Genomic DNA, 24,343 nt, shown 5'->3' with positions numbered 1-24,343 from the left:
GCAACAACAAGAGATTACCATTTTCTTGCCAAAGAGACTCCTTTCATCTGGCATCAAAGAAATAAAAACCTATCAGACACAGATGAAGTATTAGTTCCTTTATCTCCCTGTAATATATGTTACAGTATTAAGGAAACTATTGCAATTTCCATAATGATCCTCACCAAAAGAGGTTTCAGAGATGGCTCCAACTAGCTTTCTTATAAATTTAGGAAGTTGGGTTATGCAGTGAAAGGGAAATGTGTTTTGTTTTTTAATTGCCATTCCATTGGTCTCAGTGGGAATAGTTTTAGATGAAATAAATACTCCATTCTACTGTAATTAGTGCTCTGAGTAACATCTTCACACTGCACACTGCTGTGGGGAAAAAAGTATCCATAAATGGTCTGTTGCTTAAGTGATGCCCAACTCCCTGCTCTGAATTCTGCAGCATGTTATTTTTCAGCTGTGGACAGCTTATGCTCTGCACTGAGGCTAACTGGATTTCGATCACTTCAAAATAATAATGATCACTTCAAATAATAACTTCTGCTTTGGGCTATCTAAAAATAGTAAGAGGTCTCCTTACATAATTATGTCCACTGTCCAGTTACCTTCATTATCTTGACCTCTTGGTTTTCACGTTTTAAATGATCATTTCAGCCTGCCTGAAAGGCCTGCATATTGATACTGATTCCGGTTCTGGAATGAAAATGGGTTTTCCTATTTACTGCTGAGAATCTTGAAGGAAGACCAACTTCTGCCAGCAAATCTCAGGGACGGTTTCTAGTGTTTAATTCATGTTTATCTCATGTGGACAATATTGAGATAGCTCAGTATTAACATCTGAAATGAGCAGTCTTGAGACTTCTTGAGAAGTCCCCTTTGCAACAGTAACGCATGGTGTGGAGCAGAGTTTTATCAGCCAGCCTGATAAGCACACAGGGAAGGCTCCACACTGATACAGTTAGCACAGCACCACATCTCTGCACTGTGCTTCACTTCATGGTGCAGGTGGATCCTCTGGTTCTAAAAGAGGGTTCCGCCTGAAAGAGGGTTCCAGAGACTCCACTCCAAACACAGGACCCTGTCTGCATCCACACCTAGGGGCCTTTTGACACCGCTGTATGCCACTCAGGTGCTGACAAGGGCTAACAGCCTACTTCCAAGCTAGGGAACTCATAGGCATATGTCTAAGTGCTTTACTGGACCGGGGCCAGGGGATGCAGTGCACTTGAGTAGCCATTAGAGATGCCTGTTTGAATTCAGGCTAGCTAGAGAGCTGCACAAAAATGCTCGTAAGAGTCAGTTGCTGTATTTAACTGATGAAACTTTGGTGGTATTATTTTGCACAGCTTCAAATGACGCATCCCTCACACCGTGCCATATTATGAAAAACTCACTGCTCACTAAGTGCCTGAACCACCCCCAGGAGCCAGGTGCAGATGCAGGGTAATGCTAGTAGGGGATGGTGGGTCAGCTGCGTCTCAGTCCCCTGTTACGTCACCCACAGCAGCCACAACACTCCCAACAATGCTAGCGGCTGGGACCACAGCCACCTCAGCATGAAGTAAACCCATAGATTTAGTCAGCTGCAATGGGACCAGCATTAGTGGATGGACTCTCAGGTTTAAGCTGAGTCCTGACAACACCAGTAGGGCTACACATGGACATAAGCAAGTGGACAGCCCCAAAGAACAGCATTAAGGATGAGAATTTTAGGAGAGACTATCTAACACAGAAATACAGGCTTTCCAATTGCAAATAGGATTGCCTTGAAATTATGTACTTAATTATGTATTTAAGCACTCGCATAAATGACCTGTTTTCCAAAAGTGCAAGTGCTATCATCGTAACCAAAGATGCAGAAGCTTGGGCAGTTGCATTTGGGGCAGGGGGTGTTGCTGGATTTTCCTCAATAAAGCAAAGTGCTGAAACATGATAAAATTTTATGGAAATATTTTAGATCAGTTTTATACCAATGTGCTATGGTTTTCTATATTCTCCAGAAATACAACAGCCTGCATGATTTTTATTTTTGGATCCTAATGGGAAGAGTTCTTTTATTCATCCAAGGAAGGCTTCATTCTGCCCATCCTAATCTTAATTCAAAAAAAAATACTCTGGCTGTCACTTACATTGGAGAAGCTTCTTATCCTGTCACAGTCTCTTCTTTGCACATGAAGAGAAATATTGCTTATTTGCTACAGCTGCCAAGAAGCACGTTGTGAGTTAAACAAGGCGATGTGACAGGCTGAGAGTAATCACATGCAAAAAAGAAGAAGAAGAAAACATGCACACTGGAAAAATGAATCACACCTATTATCATCATAGTGGCCTGGCCATGTCGGTCTCCTAAAAAGAGATGAGTAAGCTGAAACATAACTTGAAATTATGAAACCTTAAGGTGGAATAAGCTATCTAGTATTCTGGCACTTAAAAAAAAGTAGTCAGGACTTCACCTGCAGAAGCTACTTAGTGCTGAAATAGAAGAGCAGCATTGTCAAACCGAACTGTTCTCACAAAGGGAGCACTGAACCTGTGGAACTCGGTGTTACTACATATCCGTAGGTCAAAAGCTTAGCAGGTCTCAAAACCAAGTCAGATAACGAGAAAAACCATGTCTGTATTAGACAGGGTACATTTTAAATTAAGATTTGTTCTGACCTGTCATGTCTCAGGTCTATGTCAATGACTGAGGCAATAAGGTAAGGAATAATCATGTCCTACTGGCAGTGTTTTTTTCCTTAAAATTTCTTGCTATTTTTCTCTGAAGTTTCTGGCATGGGCTACTGTCAATCTTGAAGCTCTGGATCAAAAGCAAAATGGTGCATTGTTCCACATAGCTGTAACACCATGGCTGCAGAGAGCAGCGTGAGCTTCTACAGTCAGGCTCTGTGACCGTGTGATCCTACACCCTGGCTCATTGTGCTCTGGCCTGATGCCCTTAGTGTACAGCTCCCAGTACCACTCTCCTTTTACGTTGGGTGACAGGCACTGCTAGGGCAGAGCTTGTGTGCGGAGAACATGGATGACCAGTGCAGGCAAGGTGTGGAAGCATCGCATCTGGGGCTGGACCTCATTGAGCAGGCTGCCCAGTAACGTATACCTCCAGCATTAAGCTGCCTTCACCTAGAGAATCCTTAAGGATTTAGTAGCACAGGGATACTCTGATTATTGCCTGCGAGGAAAGAATTTAGGGGTTGGTGGGAGTACTCAGTCCTCTTTGAGTGAAGCAGCCCTAGCCAGCATGAATTGGTATTTTGCTGCTACTCCCTCCTTGTACCAATGAATGTGTCTTGCACCTTGAGCTTCGCAGGCCTTGCTCCATTCCCAAAGAGCTTGAAATTAACTATTCATTACTTTTGCAGTTCCACAATGCTAGCCAGTAATTCCAGTGAAGGGTGGGCATTTACTCCCTTCCTGATTATCTACAGTGTTTTCAGCTAGAATTCTAATGGGCTGGCTGAGTGACAAGCTGATGGTGATTCAAAACCAGGACACAACAGAGTATCTGAGATTTAAAATGCAGCGCAGTGCCTGTCTCTAGCAGCAGGTGGCAATGCAAAATGCTTCATGGTTGCACTTAGGAAAAAAGCAGCAACATTCCAGAAAATACTCTTCATAGCTCCCAGAGTGAAGTTATCACAGCCTTCTGTTTCACAGATCTCATTTGGCTGTTCATTACAGTCGCACTGACTTTCCTAAATGCCAGCATGCCCCCAAACCACTTACACTGCTTTCCATAAGAAATGACAGAATGCCAAGAAACAGAAAGCGGCCGTGACAAATTATGTGACAGATGAGAGAACAATCAGGTATTAGAGACAGTGATATCCATGTGCACCTGACAGGCCAGGCTCATTTGAACAAAATGACCAGAAAGCTCAAGATTCTGTTTTGGAGATGGCTCATTCCCCCTCTGATCTCGCTAGCGGGTGCAGAGATGGGGAGAACCCACAAAAAATCTGTTGTTTCACTCAGGTATTCACTCGGACCACTCCAGTTCCTAGTTAACCTGTGCCTCAGCAGACCTGCCTGTTGAGCACACGAGAGGTCCTCCTGCATCCTTTCTGTTTTACAGCAGAGCAATTCAACCCCATTTTCTTTAAATTATTCCAACGCTGCCCTAATAAATGGCTGTACCAGTGTGAACTAGGAGGTAGGTAGCAAACTGTGGCATTTCAGGGACATGTCTGCCCAAAAAAAAAGTAGCCTTTTTTCCCTTATCGATGATGTTGGAAAGAGAGCAACAGCAATGACTAACGTACCGGGGATTGTCCTGATTTTATTTGGTCCTGTGGTAAATCTAAGTTCTAAATTCCTACTGCAGAATTACTTTATTTCCTTGACTCCAGAAAACATTTGCTTCCATAAAGATGTATCAAATCTCTCTTCTTGCATTCCATTACAGGTCTAATTTAATTGCGAAGAATGAACTGTTACAGATCATGTACAAGTTCATTGAGGAGAACTGTGTACAGCATTTTGAATGCAATACCCCACCAATTAAAGGTAAGACACGTTGCTTGGGCAACAGCTAGAGACACAGGGGAAAAAATATTCATGGCAGATGAGAGGCAATATTCATCAAATGAAATGTCATAAAAACTGCAGGGAAAGAAAAATCATAATCAGCTCTCAGATTTTAATCATAAAAGGAGTCAAAATTCGGCCAATAAAATAGTTCCATAATTTTTCTTTGACAGTCCTAGCTATGTAAGACAAAGTCACACTTAACTAAATCAAGGCATGATTCAACAGCTATTACAGTTTGCTGGTGCTGAATGAAGACTGAGGCCAAAATGTTTTGTCTGCTTTTGGAGATCAACCAACTCTTTAAAATAAAACTGATGCAGGAAGGTTGGACAGAAGAGCTATATTTTGCTAAGAACTTACTCTTTAATTTTCATTTATCTTCCATTCTTCTCCATACTGTCATCTCGCAGAACTGAAAAGGGTGGTACACACCTTTGGTCTAGTTATCAGATGTCCCAATGCTTTGATGTGTTACCTTTAAACCCACCTTTTTACCTGCATTAGCGCAGATGGTGCTCTAATACACTGGGAACAGAATTTTTAACAAAGCTACAAGCTAATCTGGAAAATTCTTACCTACCAGGATGCTTTGTGAGAACAGAGAAGTAAGCAAAAGGCAGTAACACCCAAATATCCCGTGCTAGAGTCATGAGATTTGCAGGAAAGTCACTTTTGCTGCCCCAAGGGCTGTTTGGGGGGTCTGAAGCAAGAAAAGCTGGACTGCACAATTGCTGCAAATGATACCTCACATCAACAAAGCCCATTCAAGTTATATACTGAGTTTCAGGTGTCATTTCCAGCAATGCAGGGAAAATACGAGCCCCGTTATCAGGTAGGGTGAGGGGTGGGCACCTCTGCTAGCTTGGCACTGTAAAGACTCATCTCTGCCACTGACTGCCCAGCAGATCTCTTGTGCAGGAATAATTTTTTGTTTGAATAGCTCATTCATGGTCTTATGCTTACTGAACATTGACCATGAGGCTCCAGTACTATACATGCCAACTGTTTTTAAAGCGGATATTTTTCACAATCCAACCAATAAACAATGAAGTTACTCTTTTAAGTGAACTGTCAAATGTCAAACAGTAACAAGGAAGTCCTTATGCCAGAGCTAGACTTATCTGTCTAGAGATATGCATTCATGTATCAGTTCTGTTTGTCTTATTCAATTTATAAACAAAGCTGCATTATTTTTCATGGTTTTTGGAAATTCACTATTTTATATAGAGAGAATTTGAGACTTCTGAAATCCATAGTCACTTTTCTAGAAATGTATGTACAAGCATAAAGCAAAGGCTGCCTGTGTCCACTCACTGCGCATAGTAATACGACAGCCTTGTTTCTGCACAGTGTGTTTTTGTTACTGCGTGTGGTATCTGAATTTATGAACTTCTCTGTGAGGTGCCATCCTGGGGGTGTCTGCCAGAGTGTCCCTTTTCAATGTCAAGTGGAATTCCTTACTTCTTTTAAAACAGATGAATGGCATGTTTACCTGCTTATAGTACCTGTCACCATGCCAATCCTGTTCCAGTACAGAGCACAGGCAGACAGCACAATGCTTATTAGTGCAGCAGGGCAGATTCTGGAAGATATTTGGACGTCTGAAGAATCCTGATGGTTACCTATATCTGCATATCTTTAGACATCCTTCAGCTCACAAGGAGATTCATAAGATCTTCCCTGCTCTGCTACTTGACATACCTGAGCTGTTGCTTCCCGCCAACATGGTTGGACTGACAGAGGATCTCCCCAGCCTGCTGGACACCACAGGTGGACCTGGCGTTCCATCCCATTCCTGAGCTTTCCCTGGCTCCCTGGAGGAAGCTGTCCCATGATGGCCTCCCCTCTCTTTGTTTTCCAGCTTTGGTAGTGGTTCAGTGCTGTGACTTCTGATCTTCAGCTCATCTAGTGGTTCTACAAAATATACAAATGCACATTTAGTTACAGAGTATCTGCTAATTACCCATATCATATAACAATCTTTTGCTCAATATTCCATATGTACTAATCATAAATCTTTTAAGGGCAATCTATATCAAAATTTTACTATCTAGGCCTAAAACCTACAGTTTATGTAGGTTTCAATACACTTCTTAATTATTAAAACCATACACAATGTAGCAGATGGATAAAATGTAACTCTTCTGTTACAACTTTTTTATGCCAGGAAAATGTTTTTGAAAATGGTATTCTACCAAATTATGCTTTTATTAACAATTTATGGAAATACTTGAACTCTTTTCAGCTGTCATTTCATTGGGAACAAGTTCTTCTTCAGGCACTTTCTAAGGAAGCTCTCTCCTAAGGCAATATTGTACAAGAACATATCTGTCCTCCTCAAAAGTTCTAATATAAAAGCACAGAATCCACGAAACTGTCCAGCATTAATATTTTGGGTGTGCCCAGCACAATAACCTAGAGAATAAAATTTCACTTGGTTGGAAAATCCTTGGAGTCATAAAATTACTTTCTGCTTACAACACCACGAATCAATATAAGGAGGAGAAATTCCAAAAACAATTGAATGATTTTTCAAGTGAAGCAGTGATATCTGCTTTCTTCATGGCTGGTGATTTTCTGTTCTTTTCTTGAGACCCTCATTTCTTTTCTTGCAGGCTGAGCAACGCAATGGAGAAACAATTCATTCCTGATCTTTTCCATCTGTAGCTGGGAAAAATTCACATGAAAAACCAGATACAGAAGGAACATTAGATTGTTTTTAGTTGTAACAGCTAATTACTCTGCTAGTTAGTTATTCAAAGCTTGCTGAACAATTTGCCTCCTTTTAGCAAAAAAAAAAAATAAACATCCCTTTGAGTTTGTGATTTTATACCTCATATTTAAGCGCAAAGAAATCCTTACGTGACACTCAGTTCTAGTCATTCAGGTTTATAAATCAAACCCCTGATGTACCTTAATTTCTATATGTATCTACAGTCTTGGGATTCACATTTGATAGCAATGGACAATCTTCCCTTGAGCCCTTGTGGCTACAAGGGACATTACAAGATTTGGGAGAGCCAAACAAAGGGAAAACGCCAGGAGCCCTTCGCAGGCAGGAAATGAGAACAGCTGCCCAGGGGACCCGTGTGGGATGGCAGTGGCCTGGCTGCACAGGACTGCCAGAGATGCAACAGCAAAACTTCTCTCAGCAGCCACTTTTTCTCCCAGTTATCCCCATGGCCAGGAACTGGGACTATCCAACAGGAATTGCCACTCTGATGATACAGTCACAAAAAAAGAACCACATTCAAACTGCTTTAATTTGTCTGTGGCTCAAAAACCCCCACACCATTTACCCTTGCTACAGCAAACAATGAAGATGCAATAGTAGATACCCATATGGTACGGCAGAGACCCCACCTATGCACAACAGTAACAAACTCTCGCGTTGTTTCGAGTTCTTTGACGTTCCAGTCTGCAGATAAACTTGACGAGCAACAACACAGTCAGCTTGAAGATCTCTCAATGAAATGTCATATAGGACACATGTAAAAGTATCTAACTGCATATGCAGTGCAATATGTAATCATTAGTGTATTTCATGAATTACTATCAGTAAATAGTAAAAATTAATGTTAAAGATATCATACCACAACTTCAAGATTTTTTTAAACTGCTCACAGTAGTAACACTCCATGAGAAAATAATAAAACAGCCCCAGTTTGGCAAGTCTCGTAAATAGGAGTCAGTGACATTTTATGTGACAAAGACCTTCAAAAATTAAATGTCTTCCTTGAACTTTTAGGTCACTTACCTACTTCAGTGTTTGCAAAAAGACACTGTAATGAAAATCTAAACTGTTTGTTTTTCCTAGTTGGTAACCCCAGCAGAGTACAAGGTTGAATAGCAGTCTGTATCAATAGAACATGACACCTGCCTTTCAGGGACCTTTGCTACGAAATGTCTGTAACACACTTCTGCCTGTGACTGCATAGGGAGACTTGCTAATACAAAGAGCTGTGCAAAGAGATGTAGAGCCCAAATTACGACTAGATTTGAACCGTTTCAGTTATCAACAAATAGACTCTTTTATTTTTTCTGAGCATTGATCTATCAAAAAAAATTATGTACTTTTTCACATAACAGATACCTACAATCATATCTGAATTTTTCCTTTACACCAATAACATTCTCTTCTTTAAAATACTTCTTATCTGGGAAAAGGAAAGATACAAACAAAGTTTCAAAATTCTTTGGAAATGCACACACTCCTTTTCCCCACCAATACAGGATTCTCTCTAGATTGCAGTTCTTCCTTTCCAGCAAAACAAAGAGAAAGCCAGAAGAATAGAATGCGCTTTAAGAGAGTCCCATTCCGGCCCTGCAAGTGCCCCGCCAACTTGATGCATCATTCAATAGATTTAATTTACTATGTCATTCAGCTGCTCCTGGAAATGCTGTGATTACCTTAGTGAAAACCTTCTCTGTGTGTGCCTCATTGACACTACTTGAACACCACCCCTTGAAATTTCACAAGCTCGTGCAGTCAGCTCTTAGTGGAAACACTCTGGTTGAGTGTGGAGCTAAGGATTTATCCACTTCAGAGAAGCATTTGTACTTGTTGCCTGATAAAAATGCTTTGTGCATTAGTTTTATTATCGGCTGAATCAAAGCACAGCAGTTCTCTGCAACCAGCTGGAAACTATGGAAATTCAGACTAAATAAAGATTTGGCTTACAGTCTACTTCTTTATAAGGTGTAGAAAATCAGTTTTCAGCTGGCTGTCTAGACTTCGTAAATTTACATTCCACTATCCTTTCTTGGTGATTTTCAGTTCTCAGTTTATCTGAAAAGTAATATATCCTAAAAATGAAAAGCAGATTGAGTCAGATTATAACGTCATGCAACCCATCACAGAGCCCGAATCATTATTATTTGGTGATCACTATCAGTAGCATTGATACACAGTCAGAAAAACAACATGTCAGTGTTTTATATAGTTTTCTGTAATATTACTTTCCTGATCACTTGCAAATACATAAAAAATGGGGAAAAAAAATTAATGCCTTGCCTTTGCTCAAATATTTTGGGGAGGGTTTTAGAATAATTTCAGCTTCCTTAATAAATCTCAATGGGAATCATGCACAAATTCAATTATAAAGAAAAATCACTGTGCTAGTTTTTGCTTGACTGAAAGAGTACCTCAGTTCTACTGTGCCTGTGACAGCTCCAGAAATGCAGAATGCTCCCCTCCCAGGTCATGGCGCATTACTGGGACCTTTTGTTGACTCTCCCAGTCGCTTGGATGTTTTTATACTGTCAACTAGTCCCTGCTGCAACCGCAGCTCCACGGAGCAAGCTCAGTGGCACAAATTATTATGTCTCATAAAAGCACGTTTGTTGCTCCATGTTTTCGCCCCTGCAGTCAGGCACGAGGCACTGGCAGAAAGCAGAACACACGTGTAGCTGCCAGCCATGGTTACTTATGGGGTGGTGACCTTATCATGGACTGAAAATCAAACCAGTATATTTTAAACAGGGCAACCCTTTATAAAAGCTACAGCACGATTTACATGGTCACTTTATCCACATTGATCCCATACTGAAAACATGAACTCTAACCAGTCATATATACGTTCTGCTGAAAGGTAACAGTAGCTGCTACACAGATTTTTTTATTTATTTGAGAAGTGCAGAAACACAGATGGGATCTAAGTTACCTTATGCTGTTAGAAACCTTAATTTGGAGTTAGGAGACACTGAAGCTCAGCGTTATGCTGGGAGCTCACTCAATCATATGATGGCCACAGGCAAATCTTTTCACAGTCAAGTGCTGTATTTTGAAAGCTGAAATTATTATGGAAAGCATTTTTATTGTTCAATAATTCGTAAGCCAAAATAGTACATAAAAATGTAAATTTCAAGAAATAATTCACTACTTTAAATATTTATGGATACAGTTGGTTGAACTGCCATAAAGGCGTTGAAATGTTTCAAGCACTTCCAGGTGTCATTGTATTTCAATATTCAAAGATATGCATTTTTCTTATTTATTTCACCTGAATCTCAGGCTTTTCCATCTCAAGAATAAGATGGTGGATAAAATATCTTAGAAAGAACATATTTTACAAATAATTGACCTGTACAATTTCTTCTCTATGAAAGGTCCCCTAACAGCTGCACACTAGGCAAGGCTGGCACGGGAGTTGTCGTTCTAGAGAACTCGTAAATGCCAAAGAAAGCGAGAAACAAACTGAGTCAGCTGGAACTTGGAGCAAAGCAAACTGAAAAATACAGCTATGGAAAACATTTTACCTGAAAAGCTATCATTCATATTAATGTATACTCTGTGGCCAGTCTGCCACTCTGCTCTTAAGCACAAATTAATTTCAGGTCCTGGTGGCTTCTTAGTGTAACACTAAGTGATAAACAGCAGAACCGTTATTACAGCTTGGGGTTTCGGGGGGAAGAAAGAAAAACCATTGTCTTAAGGAACTTAAAATGAGGTTTGCTCTCTGCCATCTCTCTCAGCTGTGAGCTGAAATGTGTAAGCTAATCATCCATGCATTATTCATTTACTCTTTTTTTCTGTGTATTTGTTATAAACCTAAATAAATAATACATCACTCTAGGCAGAACTTGCATGCTGTGGGAAGCAAACGGTACTACTCCCAGGGTCTAAAATTCAGTATATGCATACAGGTGTAAAGCCGAGTAAGACGGGGTTTAGATGTGAACCAGAACTCCCGATCTCCTCCAGCCCCAGCATGTCAGACCTCACCTCGTACGGCTGCAAGGTGGGCACGGACCTGGCCGAGGGAGCAGGAGCACAGAGCATCCCCAAGGACACACCGGGCCATCAGGAGGGGTGGAGACGCGGGGTTAGACTGCAGCCAGCACATGTGTGTGCTGATCAGAACTGCCAGAGACACGTCCCGGTTCAGCTCCTACCCTTGTACCTGGGGCAGAGCCGGCGAGCTGGCAGCAGCCCTGCTCAGCAAGACGTGCCTAACCCGGGGTCCTGACCAGGGGCAAGGCCAGGCACAGCTCCACCAGCGTCCCATGAAACACTGCCCGCATGACAGCAGCACGCACCCAGCCGCTACGGACTGACCGCTGCCACAGACATCAGGTGCAGAGCAATACTAAGACCTTGAGGGAATCCCACAGTTTCTTCTTTCTGCACAGCAGATTTTTATTTACATTTATTACACATTTAAAAATTAGAGCTGCCTTTTAATGGTTTCTTGATGTGTGGTGGTTTGTCTGATCTGCACAGCCGTAAATTTATCCCAACCTCTCCCAAAGAAAACTAACAGGCTATTAATACCACATGCAAGAAACAGCTAATGCTCAGGGCTTAAGGCATTTTCCCCCCAAAATAGGAGCGTATTATACTGTCAGTGAAAGCCATTTCCTCCTCTTTATTAACTATGGTGGTTTGTCTATTCTGACTTCATCTGCTTGCTCATTAAGCAGAAGTTTGCTTTGCATATCAATTTTTAATACCCCTTTTTTACAGTTAAGTGAGAGTTGCAGCAGCCAGCTTGTTCAATTAAAAGCAGCTCTGACCTAGTTCCATGCAAAATCAATAGAAAGACTGAAAGTCTCACAAACCATCTAACATCTAAGGAGACATGGCTGAAATGCTTCTCAGTGTTCGCTGAGCGCATGTTTTTGTGAGCAGTATGGGCTTTGTTTTGTTTTGTTTATACAGTAGAATCCAGTGGAGATCACATCTGCCTGCTACAGAATTGCAAAGATCAGCTCTGCCTGCTACAGACAGCAAAGAGAGGGGAAAGAGGGCTGAAGAAATGCCTTTGCGTTGATTTTCTGTGGCTATCCCAAAGCTGCTAAATGGGCAATCCTGGCTAGAAACAAGACAGGAAAAGAAAAAGCCCACACTGCAATTAATTGAAGACTAACAACAGAAGGGATAGATTTATACCAAAAGATCATCCAAAGCTTTAGAATAAAAATATTAAATGAAAATTATGAGGATTATAATTTGGTTGGAAAAAATATAATAGATCAGAATTCTTTAAGTTTCAATACACTTCAGATGGCATTATCAGTCACTTAAAAGATGAAGTTTTAAAAATGCTGCATGGTAAGACATACATTTAACATTGATGTTCTAGATTAAGGGGGAAAATCTTGTATATTGATGATGGAAATACAGGAAAACCTGTTTTTAGTCTTACATAAGGAGACCCATTTGATCCAAGATGATTATATTTTGGCATATATTACAGAAATTATGACAATATAATACATCCTGTTTCCAACAGGGCCACGATTATTTCTTAATGATTTCTTCCAGTACTGCGCTTGATCTTTCAAGTGTGCCTATTCTGCTGCAGCTCACCTCTCAGCCTGATCCTTTGACTGAAAAGGCCACACCTGGAAGAGACACATTGTGTAGAAGTATTACCAAAGCAAATAAAAAACAATGTCCTTGGACAATCACCATTAAATCCAAGAGCATTCTTGGAAAGGTTGTTCTTTTGGCACTCTATTAATAGGTTTGCTATTTGCCTTGGACCAGTCACAATTACATAATTAAGCACAACACTTTATTCTCTGATATTCACTGCATATTTTTCTTTTAGTTTCCTTTCAGAGCTGGCAAAGTTGGGAACTGGTGACTTGCAGTTTGGAGAACCTCGACAGAAGCCTCTGTGTCTCCCAGTGCCTTTTTGGGCAAAAACCTCACTACAGCAAGTCATAGGGAATTCTTTCATTGACTTCAAGAGAGCAAGGGTTTTCCTTCCGGCAGTTATTATTTGGGGCTAGTCAGCTATGCTGATTCATATGAATGTATAGCACGGTTGATACTGGTGAGCTGCAAACTCACATAGTTTGTGCACCCGGATCTCCTGCTGATAATCGAGGCTGACCTTTCGGTCAAACAAGTAAATGTGTGCACATAAATTTCATACCTGTAGATGGGTATGTACATGGTCTATGTCTCTCTGCATAACGAACAGGATTTAAGTAGGAGAAGAAGTTAAGATGAGTAGTTTGAAAAGTCTGAATGCGGCCATCTTTTGAAACTCTTCTCTCCCCCACTTTCCTCTGTTGGTATCACTGACACCAGACTTAGACTACTTAGTGACAAGCATATACAGCACAAGCATATACTGCCATGCCCACCCTAAACGCAACACAGATCAAAGAAAACACTGTTAAATGAAACATGCATTTAAACTGTGGAAATCAGTGATGGTAAAATGTTGCCCAGCTGTTACTAGCATTTAATTTAAAGAGAAGATGGTTCCTGCTCTTACTTAATTGCTTTCCTTCCCAACCCTGTTCATTTCACTGCACGCTCATTCTGTTATTCAAGTTCTTAAATATACAGCCTTCATGTCTGGACGAGGAAATGGTGGTTTGATGGGCACTGCACATATGTCCCAGCATAGTATGGCAAGAAAACAGAAGAGAAGGGTGAGCCAAAAAAGCTAAAACATACAGACACTTTAAGAAAAATGTTTTTGTAGAAAGTTCATGACCTTGAGTTTCAAAGCTTCACTTCAAAAATATCAATCTTTCAGAGAACTGCTGACTATATTAAACTTGTCAAGATTTTTTTGGTCAAGTTTTCTCCTGAAAAACAGCCTTTGAACTATATCAGCAGTTTGAACGCAGGGTTTTTCCGTTGTTTTACCAGTTTCACTTCTTCTAAAATGCATGCCTTCATCCAGATTCAGTAGTAAATGAGAATCTGTTGTTAGTCAGAAAAATGCAGAGATAGTAATGGACACTGGTTGTGAAAACTGGGTACAGAAACCCTCACTCTCATATTTTCACATTACAAAAATCAATTAGAAAGTTGGAGTGAAAATAAACTCTTTCCTGGCTATTTTATCTGTATTTTAACTACCTTTATGAAAAACATTTTTATCAATGCTTTTCTCTTTATTATCTCCATTAATGAATGAGAAAATTTGCCTTAGAACAAGCGTCCCATTTGTACAGCTCTCCTAGCACAACACATTACCAGTAAGAGGAAATCCTGATGTTGTCTTAACATTAGCCCTTCCTGAATTTTGCTCTCAGTTTTACAAAGCCAGGCACAAGCATCCAGGCGTTTCTATGCAGCCGGTGTGCCAAGCCTAGCTGGGTCAGGGTCCCGGGAACTATTTGCTCTGCAAGTTAACACTCAGGGTTTCTTCTGATTAGACAGTGAAACCCATAGGTCATTCTGTCTCTCCATGCCTTTTAACAGAGTCAATCATCTTAGGCCCTCCCCAATTTCCAATTGGAGGTTTCATTTTGTGATCAGGTTTTGCTCTTGCTAGCTAAGCAACTGTTAAGCCATGGCAGCACAGACTTCAGATCCTGAGGAAATAAGTAGAATTGCAGATGGCCTTATACAGCTCCGGCCGATGCCCATGCTCGTAAGGCTTTCACAAGTGTGCAGAGCAGCTAGTGTGGCTGGGACAGGTGTCTCTGTATGTGTTACGGCACATATAAATGAAATATAAATTACGCAAACATTACCTGAGCAGTAAAATAGCTACAGATTTCCTAGAAGAAAGTACTTTTTGAGTTATGAATTTAAGTCACACACACACAAAAGTCATTTCCATCTCCAGCAAAATTAAACATGCAGCTTCACTTTTTCAGATGAGTAGTTACAAGAACAATAGTACTCCTTACTCATTCTTCAATACCAGATAAAGTGCTAATTGCACGTTACTATTTTAACAAAAAAAAATAATTATTAGGGATGGGTAATTCTGTTGAGAGGAGTAAAAGTAATCTGAACCTTCACATCAAATTGAATGTAAATGAACCTAATTTTTTAATGTGCATTATTATCCTGACAATTATTTCCTCAATGTTCCTGTACTTCTCATCTTATCTATACGTATCATGTTTGTACACCTCTATGGTTTCACGGTTCAATATTTGAATCAATGTTACACATATTACCCAGTAAAGCTGCTTCTAAATCTTTGTTTTATCTTGTTACTGGTAGACTCCTGGAAGTTCCAGAGAAAACTTAAGGAGAAGCATATCCATCTTTTCTTAGTTAAGAGTCTAAAACTTTTCATCAAAATATTATAATAGGTTAGATAATACACGGACAAAAATGCATAGAGTATCATGCAGCCATCCACTATTCTTCTCTTAGTCTTTTTATTATTCACTGGTACATTCTGGATACCTAAGTGCCTTGGTTTGCAGGGTGGTTTTGCAAGGAACAGCAGCCTAAGACAAGGAGAGGACCTCTCTTGCCATAACTTATAATGGGATCTCCTGAACTACATCTTATCTCATACTTCAAGGACCTTTGGAGTGGCACTTTAATGATGGGGTTTAAGAATTGCGCTCACTCTGCCAGGAATCAAATCAGACTGCCAAAAAAAGTACATTTTTTAAAAATGGATATATAAACCACTTAGCTCAAGAAATTGTGAGTCACAGATCAGTAAGGTAAAGGCATTTTAAGAAATATCGAGAGGAGAAATAGCAGTCAGAAGTTTTGGAAGACTTCAAAATTAAGGGAGGAAACCTTGTTCTTTCCTTTATTCCTCCCGAAGTTCCCACCAACTTCTCTTAAAGTCACAAAGCTTCTACGTGTGTCACTCTAAGTACAGATATGGCATTCAATTAAACTTCATCTCTTGTAAAGATGCAACGACAGTAGCTCAAGAGATCATGAAATCAGGTTTCAGACCATGAGCTGGCATGTTCATTTAACAACGATCCCAAGCAGCTCCTCTGGCTATGATGTAGATATTCCAGCTTCTGGAAGAAAAGCAGATTTTTGTTTGCAAAACTGTTTTTTCACTCACAATAAAATTGGGGGAAACCCTTACATTCTGCTATCTTTGAAATTTGCACAGTATTTCACCTTCCTAAAGCTTACAGTCCTTGGCTTGGTGGTGGTGGTGTGGGCTGGGGGACTTGGGTTATTTTTTCTAAAAATACCTGTGATCTCCTTACCTGTGATTTAGTTTAAGTGAACAGACTTAAGTGCTATCTTTATATACCTACCTGTGGGACATGTCCAATCTGGTTCAAAGTGCTTTATGAACACCATAGTGCTTAAAAACAAACCCAGTCAATGTAGGCCTTCCTACTAACGGTCTCTGCTTTTACTTTTAGGATTTAACAAACAAAAATGCCCTTGAATCCTAATGCAGAGAAAATCTGGTTCTTAACTTAGAAAAAATGCAATTCAGCATCCAGTGCTTGGTTATAAAGACAAGTTCTGAAAGATACAGCAGCTGCCTTGAAAAAGAAGCCTTGTACTGCCAAAGCCAAAGGCAGGAGCACCAGTTGGTCCCACCCTGAAAGTCATCGCTTCAGCCAGTCAGCCAACCCGACCCACAAAAAGATGCAGCACAGTCCCCAGCCATGGGTTTGACCTACACTCTCATGGACTTGCTTTCTCCCTTTCCTATAGCTAAACGTGCACAGGTATCTTTTTCACATCTGAACTGGAATTCCTACTTAAAACTACTAACTCTCCAATTGCCGCAACACATGATAGGATTTTAGTAAGACACTCCACAAAAGCACTATAAACCAAAGCTGATGCTAGACATTTCCTCCAGCAAGAGGCTCCATATTATTTTCAAATAAATTATTTCAAACTGACAGCAGGTTAGAGATAATCAGACAATCCCCTAACAAGCTCTGTAGGGTATAAAGTTTAAACGTGTCTGTGTTCAATACAACCATTCACTGTCCTAGCAGACAGAAATAAAGCATGGCTCCCTACCAAATCCAGAAGGCCCAGGGAGGAGGACACCGATGAGAGCGCAGGGTTGGGACAGACACCCACCCTGGGTGCCACAGCTGCCGCCCTCTGAGCTCTGGGCACGTCCTCTCAAACCTCTGTCACTGCTGGCCTGGTTGGCTTCATTCAATGTTGCTGTGCCAGCTTCCTGAGTAGAGGCTACGTAAATAAAACTGCACCATTCCATTAAATTCCATTAAAGTAGTTCAATTCCTATACCCCCCCTTTTTTTTTCCTTAGTTCTTTCACAAAAGGAGGACCCTGATACCCTACACTGATACCACCTTCCCTAAAAAACAGTGAGAAACTTTAAGAAATTGTATTTAGCAGTTTAGTTGAAGGTAATATATGCTCACAGAAAACATCACCAGATAAGCACTTCTTACCATTATTGCTGAGCACCCATAAAACGCTCATAAATTTTGTGGTCCTATTTGAAATAAAAAGACAATAAACTCTTCCATTCACCATCCTGCTGTATGACTACACCGTTTTGAATACAAGCTGTTCTAGTCACAAAGGACACATTTATTTTCTTGAAGCCAGAGACACAGATGGTGTAAACTGGAGTATCTCTCCTGATTTCAAATAAGCAGCAGTGATTTATGAGTGCTGAGGATTTGGCCTAAAGGTCAAGATATTTCTCTGGTTTAGAAAGTTCTGATCAGGGGAGGGAAAAAAAAAAAAAGAAAAAAAAAAATCAATGGCACTTAAACCCTGTTATCATTATCTATGTCCTTAAATGCAGCACATGTTACTTTGCTTATTCACGACACAGAGAAGTAGGTGCCCTCACAGTAAAGAATTTCTTCCTAATATCTAATCTAAATCTACACTCTTTCAGTTTAAAACCATTACCTCTCCTACCATTACACTCCCCACCTTTCTTACAAGCCCCCTTTAAGTACTGGAAGGCTGCTATAAGGTCCCCCCAGAGCCTTCTCTTCTCCAGACTGAACCACCCCAACTCTCTCAGCCTGTCTTAGGAGAGGTGCTCCAGCCCTCTGATCATCTTCGTGGCCCTCCTCTGCACCCGCTCCAACAGGTCCATGTCCTTCTTATGTTGGAGGCTCCAGAGCTGGACACAGAACTCCAGGTGGGGTCTCACCAGAGCAGAGTAGAGGGGCAGAATCACTTCCCTCGACCTGCTGGCCACTCTTTTTTTTTGATGCAGCCCAGGATACGGTTGGCTTTTTGGGCTACAAGCGCACATTGCCGGCTCATGTTGAGCTTCTCACTAACCAACACCCCCAAGTCCTTCTCCTCAGGGCTGTTCTCAATCCATTCTCCACCCAGTCTGTATTTGTGCCTGGGATTGCCTCAACTCATGTGCAGGACCTTGCACTTGGCCTCGTTGAACTTCATGAGCTTTGCACAGGCCCACCTCTCAAGCCCGTCCAGGTCCCTCTGGATGGTATCCCTTCCCTCAGCTTGTCAACTGCACCACACAGCTTGGTGTCATCAGCAAACTTGCTGAGGTTGCACTCAATCCCACTGTCCATGTTGCCAACAAAGATGTTAAACAGTGTCGGTCCCAGTACTGACCCCTCGGGAATGCCACTCATCACTAGTCGCAACTTGGACATCGAACCATTGACTGCAACTTTTTGAGTGCAACCATCCAGCCAGTTCCTTATCCACTGAGTGGTCTGTCCGTCAAATCCACGCCTCTCCAATTTAGAGACAAGGATGTTGTGTGAGACAGTGTCAAATGCTTTGCACAATTCCAGGTAGATTATGTCAGTTGCTCTTCCCTTATCCACCAACACTGCTGTTGGCTGTCACCAATCGCCTCCTTATTTCCATGTGCCTTAGCATAGGTTCCAGGATCTGCTCTATGATCTTGCCAGGCACAGAGGTGAGACTGCCCTGTAGTTCCCTGGGTCTTCCTTTTTTTTGCCTTTTTAAAAATGGGGGTTATGTTTCCCCTTTTCCAGTCAGTGGGAACTTCACCGGCATGCCACAACTTCTCAAATATGATGGATAGTGGCTTAGAAATGCTGATTAAATTGCTAACCAGAAATTTTATCAAGCAGTCAAGTAATATAAACAGAAGGAATAAATAAATCCATCTACATCAATCAGAAACAGCAGCTGTTTCCAGAAAAACCTGAGCAATTATTTATGAAATTACATCTTCTTCAATGCTTCTGTATACCGTCACAATCCCAGGAGGACCTGATTTTCTGATGAGCCTAAATTGTTGAATTAGAAGAGGAGACAATGTCATGGTACCAATTAGGAAAACCATTACATATCATCTCAAAATGCATGTTTTCTATTTTAGTAACTGTATGTAACAAAGACATTCCTTCATCTTAAAAATGGAGGGGACATCCCACCCATTAGTGACTTGAATGACTAAATGCCCTTAAAATAGACATACTCACTTTTGTGTGAAAGAAGCAAGACAACAAACAATACAGCATGCATTTCAATCAAGAAGCAGGTACCTACTGATTTATACATTCAAAACGAGTTCTCAAACTTGGCATTACCCTTGGTGCTGAGAAAGAACTGAATTACTGGCACGCAATGCAAAACAGGGCAGTGATGGTGTAGCTACGGCAAGGGATTAGCACCTGGCGACATGCAAGCTGCCACTGAGCTGCCGTCCTTCCTTTCACATATTTCTTCTTTGTACCTTTGCTTCTCAGCTCACTCCCACTTAGAGTAAACCTAGGTGAAACATTGCTTTCCTGCCTTTTCTGTGCGTAGCTGAATCACCTCACTGTCATGTTCTGATTTTTCTTTCCAATTATTTCCCGTGATTGTTAATTGGGCAACACATGTCAGCTTCAACATGTAAGAGGCTCCAGCTGGCCAGGCTAGTTGGTCTGAATCAAAATATTTAGTCTAGTATACCCACCTCTTTTCACTAGGGAATCCAAGGATTATTGGTGAAAGACAACAACGGGTACGGCTGAAGCAGTGCTCAAGACCACTCAGCTACAAAATGAATCTTTTTTTTTCCCAAAAGCTTGGTTCCCAAAGGATGCTGGTGGTCCCCATGTTTCCACTTCAGTCATTTTCAGTTGTCTCACAACATTGCACACTCACCCCAACAGGCCCATCCCTTAGTGAAGGGCAGAGTTTGAGACCAGCAGACCAGACAGCTCATGACCTTTATGTGTGCAGGGGTACACAGCTCTTGCTCTGAATATGCACTCACAAGTGAGCACTTGAAGAAAGTACTTCTGATGCTGCAACTCCTTAGCTTGCTTATATCTCAACGGATAGTAACTGACGGACAAGGACAGAGCCTTCTTCAGGCTTTGACTAAATGCAACTAACTGTGGTACGGCAATATCCTTCCAGAGGTGAGCGAGTATCATTCTGTTCAAAACCGGTGTTCTCTTACCCTGTATTCCTTTTCCTCTGGCACTTCACCCTGCTCCCTCCTCTAAGTCTTTTATTTCAGATCTGCTTTCAGGACTGTCAAACAAGACGTGACTGCTGTGATCACCTTGTCTAATCTCATACATATCATGGGTCATCAGACTAGAAAAGGTAGCTTCCAGTAAAACAGCTGTCTCACCTGTAACAGAGAAGCTAATACACCTCTGGCTCAAAGGTTCAGGAGTAAGTTCAGTTATGCAGTATTATTTCTATAAAGCTGTAGCTATCTCATTAACTGAACATAGCATTCAAAACGCATGCAATGAATTGTTACAATGCAGAAAAGGGCTGGAGAATTTGGCTGACATCCCTTTATATAAAAACAGAGAAAATATATTAACCCAGGGGTTAGGAGTGACATAGGCTTCCGAATTTCAGCCTCTGATATTGACTCAGCTATGCCGTAGTTGAGCAATGTTATGTAGTCGAGTAGCTATCATACTTTTTATGGCCAGCCTAGTCTTGCAGGCAAGCTCTTCCTCTTCAGAATACTAGAGGCTGAACAGGTATCCAAATGAGAAAGTATGCACAGTTCAATGGCATACACCAAGTCCACCATCCTTAGGCCAGCAATCATCCTAACTCCATTAGAAATACATAAGCTGAAATCCTGCCTTGGGTGTCTACGTCCCTCATCCTGCATTTAATGCACAGAGGTGGAGTATAAACAAACAAACAGACCCACATGGGGTGAATCTTCGCTTCACTCATTTCCTAAACTCTCTTTTTCAACACACTTTTCCATCTAACGGGGAACCTAAAGCTGCTTTCTAGCTCCCTGGAAAGCATTCCACTCTAACTCCTCTAACTCCACAATTTCTTCATGGGAGGGTCTCAGCTGCCTGAAATCAGCACAAGTTCCTTTTTAACAAGTTGAGCCACTTCTGCACCCCTCCGAGCCACACTATTTTACAGCTTATAATAAAATGTTTCAGATTCCTAATGCAGTGGGTACCAGCCAGGAACAGGAAATGTTAATAATTATCCCAATTTTCAAACACTTTTACTGAATTTTCAAAGTAGCACGTTCACAAATTTCCTCCCCATATGTGATGAAATTCCCTCCCCATACGTGACAAGAAGCTGAAGAGTGAAACTCTCTGTAGGCAAAAGCCGAAGCAGCTACGAAGCCCTGCAGAGCAGCTATGAAAAAGAGCAAGGAAGTGCGATGCATCGCGTGTCCTGATCTCACACCTTGTGCACAGAGTCAAGGGCACACAGCAGAGGCAAATATTATGTTGTGCGGTTCATTAGGATGAATATTTGTAACACTTGCTCAAAACAGGCACGAAGTTCCCAGGAAATTACGAGGAAACTGAAGCCTTAGCAAATGGAAACAACCAATACACAAACAGAAAGGGCTGGTCCTGGCAGAAGTTTATAGGACCATTTCACACAGAAAAAAATGTACCGCCTTGAAGCGAGCGCAATTCAGACGCACGCCAGCAGCTTCTCTGTTTTGCTTTCTAGGATGTGGGTATGCCTATAGGCACATGACTTCAGTTGTATATTTTCACAGAGTACAGCATGTTTCTATGGCGCAGAAAAGACAGAAGCAGCAAATACAGCTCCAGAAAATCCCAAGACCGTTCCCTCCCTCTCTCCCTCTGTAATTCCCTCTTCACTGAAGGACACGGGTAACAGTGCATACGCTAAAAGCTGTGTCATTCAACACAGCTGGACTGAGCCGTCATATTTAAAAACGCTCCAACTGCATTAGGAAAGGACACAACTGCAGCAGCCCAAGGACACCAGGCAGCATTGGTACCCTTTAAATAGCTTCCCTCTGACCTCTGAGGATTAACCTTATATTTCACAGGGGTCTGCCAACTGATAGGGCACGCAACCATGTTATCCCACACAAAAGCAGGAAGGGTTAAAGAACAGTCAATGACAATTAATAATATCTATCTTTTCCACTCTTTCACATTTTTCATGCTCTACATCTTTCTTCAGTTTTCCGTAGGGGTTCTCTTCATCTTTCTTGCCTTTCTTTGTGATCATCTTGCAGCAACTTTTTTTCATTTCTGATTTGGCCTTACAATTTATTTTTCTTTGTTCTTTTCTCCCCACCTTCGTAATTGTGCTGTAATGCATATTTAAGATGCTAACAGTACACAAGAGGATTTTTAGAAGAACACAGCACAATAAGTGAGCTGCTTATAAAATCCAGATACACACATCACAGCTGTAGCCAGTGGATGCTGAGTGCATTCAGCAACATGCCTGCGGTTTCAGCAGAAGCTCATATCCTCAGCAAACCTGGCCCTGAGGCGACGGCCATCCTTAGTGTCACTGATTTATCCCAATATCCCACTAATGCAATTCCAGTGAGCTCTATAGGAATAAAATGGAGAGCGATAAAAGAGGAAAAATGGCAGAAGAGTAAAGAAAATAATACAGAAAGGCTACAAGGACAGTTCGGCTTGTATATTAAACTGGAAATACGGTTTGTGCAGTGCCCCTGCTCAAAAAGAAACCCACTCAAAAATGCCGCAAAATAAAAGCCAACAAATACATTATAGAATCATAGAATCATCTAGGTTGGAAAAGACCTTTAAGATCACCGAGTCCAACCGTAAGATCATTGAGTCCAACTGTATACATTTTATAAAACACAAGTTTACTCTGAAGCATTTTTAATCTGAAATACAGCGTTGTGCTTAAGGAAGCAATAAAAACAGTTGACCAAGGTGTGATCTGCAGTTGTCTTTACTTCCTCCCCAGCCTTCGCATAACAAGACATCCATGGCACCGGACAACCATTAGAAGTCTTAAGCCCTAGCATCTGCTTGGGACCCAAGTGTCTCTGATGAAGTATTACATCAGACATACATTATTTGCTTAATGTAAGGTTCTCGTTTCTTTGGGCCCAAAATATCTTTTTTTTTTTTTTTTTTTTCTGGCATTTCAGCCAAAGACATTGCATTTGCATAATCAAAGAAAAAACTTTCTTCCATCTGAGGTCTGTATCAAAATGGAGCACCTCAAAGCAAAGTCCTGAGTTGTTTTAAAGAAAAGCTACAAATGGTTTTGACTGAGGAGAAAAAAGAAGGTGAACAGAGGATACAGAACCCCCTCCTCAGATTACTATCTGATCAAAACAAAAATAAATTCTGAGTTTGGACTCAGATGCCAAATTTCTACAAAATCAGTTGCAGTAATAACAATAAAGATGATAAAGAATTTTCTCTGTAACTGCTGCAATATTTTCCAAATACGCTCTGCTGAATACAAAATTTAGTATTGTGCTATTTTTTTTTTTTTGGACTAGCATATGGCAGTGAGAGCTTCAGACAAGTCACAGAGGGCTAAGTCTTGGAGGATTCAATGAGAAAGTTGCTCGAGATGTGCTCAGAATAATTTTATATTTTAGAAGCAAATAATCTTAGTGTCCTAGCATGATTTCAAAAGAGCCATATAACTTCTTTTTTTTGGCATTTATTATCCTCTAGATTCTGGAAATCTTTCTGTATGCTGAGAGCAAATTACACTAAAGTGACAACTATAAAACCACGGCAGTCCCAGTTAGTCCTATGCTATGCACTTGTTCTCCCATAGCTTAAAAAAAATATTCAGAACTGTATGAGGGCCTTAGGCTTCCAGTGTGATTTGTAGGAGCAAGATTTCTTTAACAGATGACATGATTAGTCCAGTCTACGCTATCTATCACTGTATAATCACAGCATGTAAATGTGACAGTCTGGTCAGATTCTGCATTAAAAT

At 41.0% G+C, this 24,343-nt stretch overlaps 1 protein-coding gene across 1 annotated transcript in view; it reads right to left on the bottom strand.

Annotated features, from left to right (window-relative positions):
• The window catches only part of NYAP2 (neuronal tyrosine-phosphorylated phosphoinositide-3-kinase adaptor 2), a 138,230-nt gene that overhangs the window by 31,038 nt on the left and 82,849 nt on the right, over positions 1-24,343 (bottom strand). Inside the window, exon 4 of the mRNA XM_054207377.1 lies at positions 6,220-6,432. Coding sequence (XP_054063352.1) covers positions 6,220-6,432 — 213 coding nt within the window. The remainder of the gene's footprint in view (positions 1-6,219; positions 6,433-24,343) is intronic.

This window comes from Rissa tridactyla, chromosome 6 (genome assembly GCF_028500815.1).
Source record: "Rissa tridactyla isolate bRisTri1 chromosome 6, bRisTri1.patW.cur.20221130, whole genome shotgun sequence".
Classification (NCBI taxonomy): Eukaryota; Metazoa; Chordata; class Aves; order Charadriiformes; family Laridae; genus Rissa; species Rissa tridactyla.
Note: the sequence above shows the minus strand (reverse complement) of the source record. Positions and strands in the feature narration are given on the sequence as shown.